At 39.3% G+C, this 12,350-nt stretch overlaps 1 protein-coding gene across 2 annotated transcripts in view; it reads right to left on the minus strand.

Moving 5' to 3' along the window:
- Nucleotides 1-2,894: 2,894 nt before the first annotated feature.
- Nucleotides 2,895-12,350, minus strand: part of LOC128511144 (testis-expressed protein 264) — a 59,602-nt gene continuing 50,146 nt past the window's right edge. For both annotated transcript variants that reach the window (XM_053483825.1, XM_053483823.1), the window contains exons 4-5: nt 8,653-8,824; nt 2,895-4,247 (exon numbers count right to left, since the gene is read on the minus strand). In XM_053483825.1, coding sequence (XP_053339800.1) covers nt 4,099-4,247; nt 8,653-8,824 — 321 coding nt within the window. In that variant the 3' untranslated portion in view covers nt 2,895-4,098. The remainder of the gene's footprint in view (nt 4,248-8,652; nt 8,825-12,350) is intronic.

Genomic DNA, 12,350 nt, shown 5'->3' on the forward strand with positions numbered 1-12,350 from the left:
AAAATCCCACTGCGCGAGACAGAAGAACCATTGGCTTAGTTGTGATCATGTGACGCTCGGAAGACAAAGCGCATGCGTACTATTTATATTGCAAAACCATGCTCGTTTATCAAATTAAAATTGATTTCAAATTTTTTTGGTCTTCTTGCAAAATGCTCACAGACCAAGTTACTCGCAATCCAAGGTTCCTCTGTATATAATATGCCACAGTGGTGCAGTGGTTAGCACTGACACCTTGACCTTCAGGGCCCGGGTTTGACCGTCTTGGGGTCTGTGTGTGTGTATGTGTGTGTGTGTGTGTGTGTATGGAGTTTGCATGTTTATCCCATTTTCCTCTCCGGTGTCCATCCATAGTCCAAAAACATGCAGATTATGCTAATCGGCGTTCCTAAACTGTTCATAGAGTGTGAATGGTGACCAGAGGTCCTACAGAGGTCACCACTGGCCTTCTGTCCCTAGTTGGACTACTGGAGTTTCTAGATGGATATTTAGTTACTATTTAAGTATTTTTACAACATCTCCCACCCACATACCTTATGGCTTCCATCTGGAGTCAAGTTTTTCTCAGGGTTTCTTTTTCATGTCTTTCTGAGTATTTCTGCCACCATTGCATCATTCAGTACCTTTAACATTAATGATATTCAAAACACCATATTTTTGTATCTTCAAACTGAATTGTTGATAAAGCAGATAAAAGGAGCGTTAATAGAGAAAGACTCATGGATGTTAATAAAGTAGAGCATACTAAGGAACAAGCTCATAGATCTGAACCTCCAGTAAGAAGGGTTCTATACATGGAAATTTGAGAATGTCTCACAGTAAATGATAACGAATCAGAGTGGCGGCTCACAGCATCAGCTGGAAACAAGTTTTTATTTAAGAGTAAAACTGTAAGATAAGATATACCTTTATTCATCCCACAGCGGGGAAATTTCTGTACATATCAGTGTTAACTTTAGATCAATCAATATAGACATTATGTACGAGAATCACCAGGGACCAGCTGATACGATATTATAACGATCGCTAGATGCTGATTCAATTCGTGTTGCAATTCTGTTAGTATCATGATTTATAAATATCCTGATTTCAGATTTCATTTTAATTCTAAACAAACTTATATTTATATCTGCTAATGCACAGAAGTAAAGAAGTTCCAAGTTTCTGCTTATGAGTCAAGTCGAATGCATAACGCTCTCTAGCTGACCTCGTCCTATACAGTTATTGCAGACGTGAAATGTCACATCACAAATATACAGTACATCACCTTCGAAATAACACTAATGACCTTTTAGGAAATAAAAAAACATTTTCTTTTCTTTTTGAACAGGTCACTGAACCCTTGCAGTGCCTCTGCTGCAGTGTTATAGACGGACAAAACATAACATTTTTTTTATGTTAAACATATAATTCAGATAATGTGTGTGCCAGAGAAGCTGCTTCTTTGGCCAGGTTTTACCTGAACAACAGTTAAGATCATTTAAAGATTTAAATTTTGAAGTTACAGACTCTAAAACATAAAAGAGCATAAAACTGTATTTAGCAAATGTGTTTCTTTTTATCTGCTAAAAATATAAATGTGTATGGAGCGAAATGGAGCATGGATCAGGAGATAAGGAGCATTAAGTATTATAAAAAATGGTGTCATATGACCCAATTTAAAAATTCACTTTGTCACCTACTGTAGGTTAAACACTTTTTAGCACCAATACCGCGTTTTGGCCGAGAGCACTGCACTGAAATGATGTGATAAAAATTCTCAGTGTAATGCATGTGTAGTGTGTTTAAATCAGAGTCTTAGAATCCAATAATTCAATCTTGATTCGGGATTTATTTCTGCGCTGATCAGGTAGATTTATAACCAGTTAGAATGTCATAGAAAACTTTTCATTATTGTGTCACACAAAACTGAGGAAGGTATCAAAAACTCTCACGACACACAAGAACCTCAATTTGGTTTGACTCTGTTATAAATAAAACACAATAGATAAAGGAGAAACCAGGAAAGAAGCTGCTTCTTTTTAATCCTGCTTCCCTAAAAGTTCAAGTTGCTAACTTCAGGACATTTTTCAGTTATATATAATGTCGTACTTCAAACAGTAATTATTTCAAATAAAAATTATTCATTTTCCTAAATGAATGTATTGTTACTATGTACAATGTATTGATTGACTACTATTAACAATTTTGCATAGAATAATACACTTTTTCAGGTTTATGTCTTTTCATGTGAAATCAAAATCAGGCAAGTTTTATCTGAAATTTCATTAAGATCATTAAAAGAGTTGAAGTCTAAAGTGTTATGGACACTACAGAGAAGGGCATGAAATTGTATTTAGCAAATGTTTTTCTTTTTATCTCATAAAAAATATAAATGTGTATGCATATTTACCAAAAAAACACGAAGCATGGATCAGTAAATAAAAAGCATTAAGTATTATGAAAAATAGAATGGTGCTATATGATCTTATCTGAAAAGTCACTTTTTCGCCTGGGTGAGACACTTTAGCTCCGATACCATGTTTTAACCGAGAGCATCTAATAATTTGAAAAGTTGTCCTTAAATGATGTGCAAAAATTCTCACAGTGTAATGCATGTAATATTTTGGTATTATGTTTAAATCAGAGTCTTAGAATCCAATAAATCAATTGACTTGAGATTTATTTCTGATTTGATAAGGTGAATGATGTCAACATTTATAACCATTAAAACATTTTATTATTGTAACACACAAAACTGAGTAACCAGAAACTCACACAAAACACATTAACATCAATTTGGTTTGACTCTGTTACGAATAAAACACGAGTGAGAAATGAGAAACCAGGAGACATCAGGAAAGAAAACCAATTTCATAAAACAGTCATATAAAAAAGATACAAAAAACAGAGAAATACTGTTTGTCTGATTCAAGTCAGATCCTCACTCAGGGGAAATCATCTTTTTAGTACATCGTAATATATAAAAATATAAGGCTTTAATAATCAAATGTCAAGCCTAAAAAATACACAAGAAATTTTACATATTGAAGATTTTCATTAGAGAGAAATTAATCCAACCGTAACAGTTATCTGATGCAGTACTGTACATTGATGTTATTTTTCTTTTAAAGCAGCAGTGACTAACAGGAACAGGATAAAAAATACAACAGTTGAAATGGTGTTCAAATTAGGACCTTTTTATATTAAATATTAAATTATTAAGATTTTTAAATCAGCACCTTGCTCAAGATACAAAACTTTTTTTTTTTAAATAGGAAATATTTAAACACTTTCATAAAAATGAGGGAAGATGCCGCAATTAATCAAAGTTCAAGAAATCCAGGTTAGCTGGTTTAATAAAAAAAAATTTCCAAGTGCAATTTTCAAGTCTTACAGGTGAGAGCACTGGAACACAGAAACGTCTCGGATAAGGTTACGTCTAATCTGACCTCATGCTGCGCTGGTCTGAAACCACATTCAGGTTTTAATCAGCTCTAAATCTTCCCCAAACACTTAAGGAGTAAAAGGCCACAGTGTGTGTGTGTGTGTGTGTGTGTGTGTGTGTGTGTGTGTGTGTGTGTGTGTGTGTGTGTGTGTATAGTTACAGCATAATTAATCCAGGACAGGGTGCTACAACCCAGGGGTGCTGAAGTTGATTCGTTTTTTTTGCCCTAACAGCACAGCAGATTGGCAACAGTTACAATTGTAATCATTACATTTATTAATAAACAATATTTCATACATTTTTAACCGTTTGTAGTTGAAATGTGATGCTGCAGAACATTTCTTTCTCAAAGTAAAGTGATACAGGTGGAGGACGAAGAGGAAAGCGTTTTTATCCGCCCTGAAGTCTTTCCTCATAGGAAACGTATTCTCACGGGACACTCCTTTTTCTACAAAATCTTACCAGATCAGTGATTATACATTTATCTTTCTTAAACACAGCACTGTTATTTTCTTTTTCTCATCTATGCTTTATCGGTTGTTCATTATGTGAACGTTCCTTATGTTTGAGTCAGGATAGAAAAGTTGGAAAGAAGACTCTGCAGCAGCGTTCTCTTCACCACTGAAACATCTTAAAAGCCCGGACACACAAGGAAGCGCTCTCGTCTCGCATCACTCCTCTCCTTCCTCCAGGCCTCCAGACTGAGACATGATTTTAGCGTCCTCCAGACCATCGAGTGTTACGTCTGTCTCCATCTCTAGCTGCAGATCCTCGAAGGACGACATGCTGACTGAGCTGGACTCACTCATAGAGTCTGCACCTACACACACACACACACACACACACACACACACACACACACACACACACACAGGTGAGAAATGAGAGCCTCCAATGTCTTGAAGGAGGATCTGAAGGTAGCACTACTGTGTGTGTGTGTGTGTGTGTGTCTGTGTGTGTTGAATGTAAGTCCTTTGTGGATAACTATGCATATGCAGTGCAAGTGTGTGTGTGTGTCTGAGAGTGAGGCTGCATAGCCTCAAAGGAAGCATCGCCACACTGTTTTAATTGGAGAAACGGCTGACCGACTCCTGACTCAGAACGTGACCTGACTCGCGACATACTGTAGCAACGAAGCTAATGAGCGCCGACAAACCAGGGTTCAAACTAGTGGTGTAAGGCATCCGAGTCGACCAGCACAGGTGTGGACCAACGATCAACTGCAAAGTAGTACCGCATAGAGTGAAAATTTGCCTGCCACTGTATCGTGTTATATTTGGGCAATATTTTCAAAACAAGAAAAAAGTTTTTTTTTGCACAAGTGCAAATTATATTTCCACTCAAACTCTCCTTCACAAGCACAAACTTTATACCGTGTGTTTTTGAGATCGGTGCACTCCTAGATCAAACCCTTGGAAATGCCCTTATTGAGTAAAGCTTACTACAGACACCAACATCCTGCAGTTTTTAAACCAGCTCTCCTTAAGAACAAGAATTCTACAATGATCACCCATTTGTACGATTTCAGAGAAAGGATTCACTCCCCCCCCCCCCCCCCCCCCCCCAAAAAAAGGATAAAAGTACATATAACTGGCGCAATATTTCATCACAGTACGGAATCAGCTCAGGATTAAGTCCAGTGTAACCTGCTGCGTGCTTTTGGATTACTGGCGCGAGAGCACATTACCCCGGTTTTATTGTCATTACATTGGCTACCAACTCGATATAGAATTGATTTTAAAGTTCTGTTGCTGGTTTTTAAAACCTTGAATGGATTAGCACTTTTATATTTATTAGAATTAATATCTGTGTATAACTCCGGACGGTCTTCCAATCAGAGACTATTAAACGTTCCTCGATCTAAATTAAAATCAAGAGGTGACCGAGCTTTCGCAGTTGCTGCTCCAAAACTCTGGAACAGTTTACCGATTCCTATTAGATCGGTTTCCACATTGCATAAGTTTACAGCAAAACTCAAAACCCATCTCTTTTCACTTGCTTACAACTGTAGCTAACTGGAATTTGACAGCATTGGTCTGTGCTGTATTTCATGATGTTTTAATATTTATATGTTGTTGATATTTGACTGCCTGTACAGCACTTTTGGTCAACAATTGTTGTTTTTATTGGTGCTATATAAATGAAGCTGAGTTGAGTTGAGTTATCGCGCAGCTCGACTCGAGTGCAGGCTTTGACGGCGCTGATGGACAGGCTGAAAAGCGCGCTCGGATTAGACAGACGAGGTCTGGCTGTGTGTAGATCTCGACTTGACAGGCCGTTCCCAGTTGATGCACAGTCAGAGAAAGTGTTCCTCAAGGTTCTCTTTCAGCCTTTCCTAAAAATGTTTCCTATGTCCACAAACATAATTTAAAAAGACATTGTGGGTGTTCAGGGCAGGACTTAATATTGTACAGAATAACAGAACACAGTTATGAAAGTAAAACCTCCCTTTATTTCTCTACAGTATATAATTCCCTGTCACACTATTGCACTTATCCCAGTGCTTCACTAGTGCCATGATCAGACTGCGTGCTTCACTTCTAATCCTAAAAACCCGGCCTCCCAGGAATTCCTTCAATGAGATCAGGACTGTACGGGAGATGCGACAATAACTCCCAGCTGAGTTCCTGTGAACGTGAGCGACTGCAGGCCGATCCACCTCGGCCTGGGATCGTCATTCACGGACGTACGGCCTTCTTTAATACGTTTGCACCTTTCAAATGTTTTACTGCGGCTAAGAGTCTCATCACCGCACTGTGAAGTCTCGAAGTCTTCTGTCCATGTCAATCAGTTTTACGAGAAACGTCCTCGCCAGGCTTTGTCTCTTCAAGCAGCTAACAATGAGCACTAGACTTTGTGTGGATTTCAGGGTTACGCCGAAATTCATTTATTATTTCCCGGCAGAGTGTTACAGTCTTGGTTTCGAAGCGATCTGCATAATTCTTAGCCCTGACAGGCTTCCACTAATAACAGGAAAGTCAATTTAACAGCTTGTGAGAAGCAGAAACCTGTCTGCACGTCTGTCGCGGCCTGGCTGAGCGCTGAAATGTTTAAATGTGTCTGACTGATTCATTCAGAACGTAGGTGTCTGCACTTGAGCGAGGAGGAGACATGTTAATGTAATCATGCCTCCTGAAAACATCCTCTGTCTGCTCGCTTGCATTAAACTGCTGATTCAACGAGGCGGCTCAAAGGGAACCCGAAGACATGCAAGACTAGCGTTTCCTCATCACGCTTCTTTGGTCTGTCAGAGAATCGCCTTTTTCCTGGCACCTTAGGTAGTTTAAACCCTGGTGCCGCTGGAAATCTGTTCTCGGCATCGGGTGCATCCGGTGGTGATGAAATGTACAGCAACATGAGTGTGAACAAATGACAGGAAGCACAAAGGGGTTAGATTGTCAGAGTGACTTCTTTAATAGAATGTTTGTTTTTCTGGGATGAAACATTTGCATCGGGGGACACGAGTGCGTTCCAGTAGACCCAATGCCAATTGTCAAAGAACTGAATTCACTTTATTAGCTAATTCGATCGTTTTTAGCTAATTAGTGGAGTGATAATTCGATGTATATGAATAAAAGGTGGTGCTTGATTCCCATGCCTTCTACCAGACCGCGTGAAGCTGGAGACGTTCGTGGTCGTAGGCTGTGATTTACTGCTGGCTGGAAAGACCTAATGGCCTCCTGTGATATACAGTATGCTGTAATCTCTAATCTCAGGCCATCTGCTAGGAAACAGGAAGGCGCTGATATATAGGATTTATGGTCATCTAGATAGAACGGCCGAGCACGAGCTAGAACAATTCGATTATTCCGTATCTGTAACCAAATCAAGACGGAGTGAACTTTGGCAAAGCATTTAAACCATTAACTCCTGACGCTAAAACGCTTAATTGACATAAATAATAATAATAATAATAATAAATTAAAAAAAACAGTTTCTATTTTTGTTTTTGGGTAAAATCACAGAGATTTCATGTTTAATGATCAGTCTGTTGTTGAAATTATACGATCAAAATAGATCGAAAAGTAAAAGTCCAGTTTAAAATTATATCCCAGTAAAAACAACACATGACAGATAAAGCAGTTTTACACAATCAAACATGAATCTGCATCAGTTCATAAAGAGTGAGAGTCAATGACATCACCGTGTGCATAAACAGAAGCTTCCGTACCAATACTGATGCTCTTTAGTTGATATATAAAGGAAAAATTCCAGTTTCCATTTTTGTTTTTCCGGGAAGAATCACAGAGATTTCCCGTATCAGTCTGCATTCGCATTTACATGATCTAAATGAACAAAGAATAAATATTAGGTTTAAAACTACATTCCGGTACAAATGCCACATTTCTGACAGATAAATCAGTTTTTACCAGCATTTCAATATTAGTGTTCTGTACAGAATGATGGCTCGGAGTGAACTGTGTTATTAGATCAACAGATTTGGCTCCCGAGGGAGACACATAATAGTCAGACGCTGTCGGAATGGCCAGCAGGGGGCATTATGAGGGAAACATAGTGTGTACAAATCGCACAAACAATGTGTCCAACCTAGACGCTGCGGCAAAAGTAATTACAACACCTCTGTGATCCCTAATGCTCAGTTATATTAGTTAATACCGAGCCTGCCATAGATTTCACAGAGTGACAGACTGACAGGTGTGGGTAGCACACACAGGGGGGAGAGTGCATACACACACACACACACACACACACTCAGTGGCCAGCTGGTGTGTACAACACGTCCTTTACTCATGCTGAGGGGATCCATCGAACCTCTCGCTCTCCGTGATGCAAACTGAGTAGCCATGTTTGATCCCAGCACACAGCACCCCTGAGTTGCACACTCACACACACTCACTCACACACACACACAGGCTGACATGTTGTTTACAAACATAATTACATGCACACACTCATTCTTCTTCTCACATACACCTGTCTCATTATTCAGAGCGGAGATAATGACGTGTTACATTATTTACCCGAGCGCCATATGCCTGGTTGGTAAAGTTCAAGCTCAAATCATTAATTAATCTCGAAATATGAATACGGCAATATTAAGGCTGTGCACCAACACAGCATTTTTGTGCATTCTTTGTTTAATTACAACCTGTTTCACCATGTCAGGTAATAATGAGAAGGAACACATAACCCTTCGAAACATTCTAACCCTCCAAAGAACTCGTTTTATATATAATATTAACGGATGGCGTCATGGCGTCTACCTGTGATGTCACTCCCCTTGTCCTCCTCAGAGTCTTCACCTTCCGATTGTCTTTTGGGTGCTTTTTGGACCTCCGGCACGTAGAAGTCTCCCTGTCTGGACAGAGGACTCAGGTAGTGGATTAAGTGATTCCTGTAGATCTCGAGGAAGGGGTGAGCACACAGCTTCCTGTCCTGAGAGAAGGTCAGAGATTCGTTTATTAATATTTTTCTCTATACAAATATAATATAGAGCTCCTCTTTTAATAGAAACAGGTATTATAGAGAGTAAACACATTGAGCCGAGATGATTGAAAGTAAGAAAAAATAAAGAAATTCTCAGATCTGTTACACGTAAAAAGGGAAATATTTCTTTTTAATAATTATAGCTTACTGCTCATAAAAATGAAATATCCTTGAATATTTATACCGTACGAATAAATACTATTCATATAGTATAAATGCTGTGTATGTCTCAGTCTAGCTCAGTACACACAACCACAATCATGGGGAAGATCTCTGACTTGACAGTGGTACAGAATCAGATCATCATCAACACCCTACACAAGAGGGGTAAGGTGTTCTGTTGAAGCATATTCATGGAAAGTTGACTGGAAGGAAAGAGGAGCGGTCAGAAAAGGTGCACAAACAACAGGGATGGCTGCAGTCTTAAAGAGATTGACAACCAAAGCTTATTTGTGAACTTCAAAAGGAGTGTGTGAGGCTGGAGCCAGTGTGTCAAGAGACACCATGCACAGGTGTCTTCAGGAAAGGGGCTAAAACTGTTGCATTCCTAGTATTAAACCACTCCAGAACCAGAGGCAACGTCAGAGGTGTCTTACCTGGGCCAAGGAGAGATGGAGCTGGACCGTTTATCAGTGCTCCAAAGTGCTCGCCAGGAAATTTAGCATTTTATTTGGAAATTAAGTTTTCCAGTGTGATGATTTGGGGTGACCTGTTGATGTTGGTCCACCTGCTGGTGTTGGTCTAAAGTCAACACAGCCATCTACCAAGAGAGATTTATCACCTCATGCTTTATGGAGATGCGGATTTCCTTTTCCAGCAGCACCTTCCTACAGTGTGACCAAAACGGCCACTAACTGGTTTGCTCACCATGATATTACTGGGCTTGACTGGCCAGCCAACTCGTCTGATCTGAATCTCATAGAGAATCTATTGGGTATTGTCAAGGGAAAGATAAGAAACACCCAGACTCAAAAATACTGACGAGTTGAGCCAAAGGCTGCTATCAAAGCAACCTGGCCTTAAATACTGCCTCAGCAGTGCCACAGGCTGATCGCCCCTCCATGCCATGCTGCATTGATGCAGTTATCCATTCTAAAGGAGCTCATGAATTAACATATTTTTCGGAAGTCTGACATTTCTATATTGTAAATCCTTTTTGTTTAATATTTTTGAGGCATAATCATTAAAATGCAAACCAAAAAAGGGTTGAACTATTTCACTTTACATGTAATGAAACTCTGACTGTTTCTCCATTACTTTGTCCTTTTTAAGAGAGAAAAAAAAAGAAATTTTAGTGACGTGATCAAATGCAATGAGGAAGCGACGGTTCAATGTGTACAAAATCCTGCAAACGGCATTAGAAAGACAGAGGGATAGAGAGAGACATGAGAAAGACAGAGGGATAGAGAGAGACATGAGAAAGACAGAGGGATGGAGAGAAAGTGAAAGGGGCCAATACTAACAGAGACTTGGGATGTGAGCACGTCTGCTTTCCCATGGCTGAATAATCTCTAATAGGCGTGAATATTGTGCTGATTTATTTATTCGGTGTGAGGAGGCTTCACAGCGGCAGCAGGTGTCAGAGGAGCTGCCAGGCTGGAATAACTTAATCTCCAATCAAATACAGTATATGCATATTCATGTCTGAGATAATTATGTGTGTAGGCAGCCCACAGAGGGCATGTAGAGTACTTTAGTGTACGACAGAGAAGTGACGTATGGGCTAGTATACTGTAGTATACCACAGGAAGCTGTAGTATACTTTAAGTGTAGTGTACTACAGTATAGCATAGTATAGTGTAGTGTAATACAATGTAGTCCACTTATCGCATAGCAAAGTCTACTGTAGTGTAGTGCATTGGAGTATAGTATAGTATACTGGAACGTAGTGAAGTGCACTGCATTATAGTGCAGTATACTGTAATGTAAGGAAGTGCACTATAGTATAGCAAAGTATACTGTAGCGTACTGCACGGTAGTATAGTGTAGCATACTATAATGTAGTGAAGTGCATTGTAGTATAATATAGTATACTTCAGTGTAGTGATGTGCACTACAATATAGAGTATTTTAGTGTAGTTTGGTGTAGTGTTCTATTGTGTAGTGCACTATAGTATAGTGTAGTACAGTAAACCATAGGGTAGTACAGTGTAGTGCACTATGGTATATCAAAGTATACTGTAGTGTAGTGCGTTGGAGTATAGTATAGTATACTGGAATGTAGTGTAGTGCACTGGAGTATAGTGTAGTATAGTGTGGTGAAATGTTGTCCTACTATAGTCAGACGTGAAAAGTAACAAAATACATTTACTCATGTTATTGTAAATGAGTATTTTTGTGTACTTTTACTATCTAAAGTAGTTTTTAAAATCTGTAATTTTACTTTGACTTACGTATGTTTAGTTAGAAGTATTGTACTTCGCTACATTTTGAATCATATTCGCTACTGAGTATACTGTTCAATCCTCCGTTTTACTCTGAGTAAAGTTTAATGAGCTACTTTTTACTTTTACTTGAGTAGATTAACTTGAGTATAATTGTACTAATAGTGTAGTGTCGTGTACAACACTATACTACAATACACTGTACTACTCTATAGCATACTACAATGCATACTACAGTATTATTCTTTTTTACAGTGCACTACCTAGGGCGCTATGTAGGGTAAAATTCACTTGCATTTGATCCACACCCTAAGTAGTGCCCTTGTTCAGGGGTTAAAGTAGGATTGGGGATTCATGTTTGTGTTAGAAGCTAGTTAGCATTGTAGCTGGTGTTAACCATGAACAAAAAGCAGGGATAGTTCGAGGGCATTTCGGAAGGATTGTTAAGGAGCCAGCGTGTTGTTTAAGATGACATAACATTATCAGGTGCGGTTGTGACTGGTTTAAATGTGGGTTTTCTCTCCTCTTTCCTGTACTGTGGACCGTACAGACCTACTGTCACTCATGCTGGTGACTGACATTTCCTAAATTTAGATCATTCTTGGTACATATTGTTTAACATCCCAGCGCTGTTACTGTCTATTATCAGCACTTGTGGAAAGCCTCTGCTACAATCAGATTACTCCATCGGAAAAAGTATTGTATAAAAGTGCATTATAGCAGCGTGAGGCATTGTGTGGTGAAGTTTAGAGTGGGGTACATGGAGTATAGTCAGGTATAGTGTAGGAGTGTGGTAGTGTAGTCTTTGTGTTTTTTAGTGCCAGTGCAATTTTTGTGTTGCATAGTGGGGTATAGTGGAGTATGGTGGCAGATAAGCTTGGTGAGGTCTTTCAATGCGAACAGAAAAGGAACAACTCACTGATAGAAGTGTAAATGACGGGGCTCCTCCCTTCCTCAACACCATCCTCTCTCTCTCTCTCTCTCTCTCTCTCTCGCTCTCTCCCTCCTCAGCATTTTCTCTTATCCTTATTCCCTGCGCTCTCTGACTCTGATCTCTAGTGGGTAATCATCTCTCTTGGCCACCTCTCCAG

Source organism: Clarias gariepinus, chromosome 23 (genome assembly GCF_024256425.1).
Source record: "Clarias gariepinus isolate MV-2021 ecotype Netherlands chromosome 23, CGAR_prim_01v2, whole genome shotgun sequence".
Taxonomy (NCBI): Eukaryota; Metazoa; Chordata; class Actinopteri; order Siluriformes; family Clariidae; genus Clarias; species Clarias gariepinus.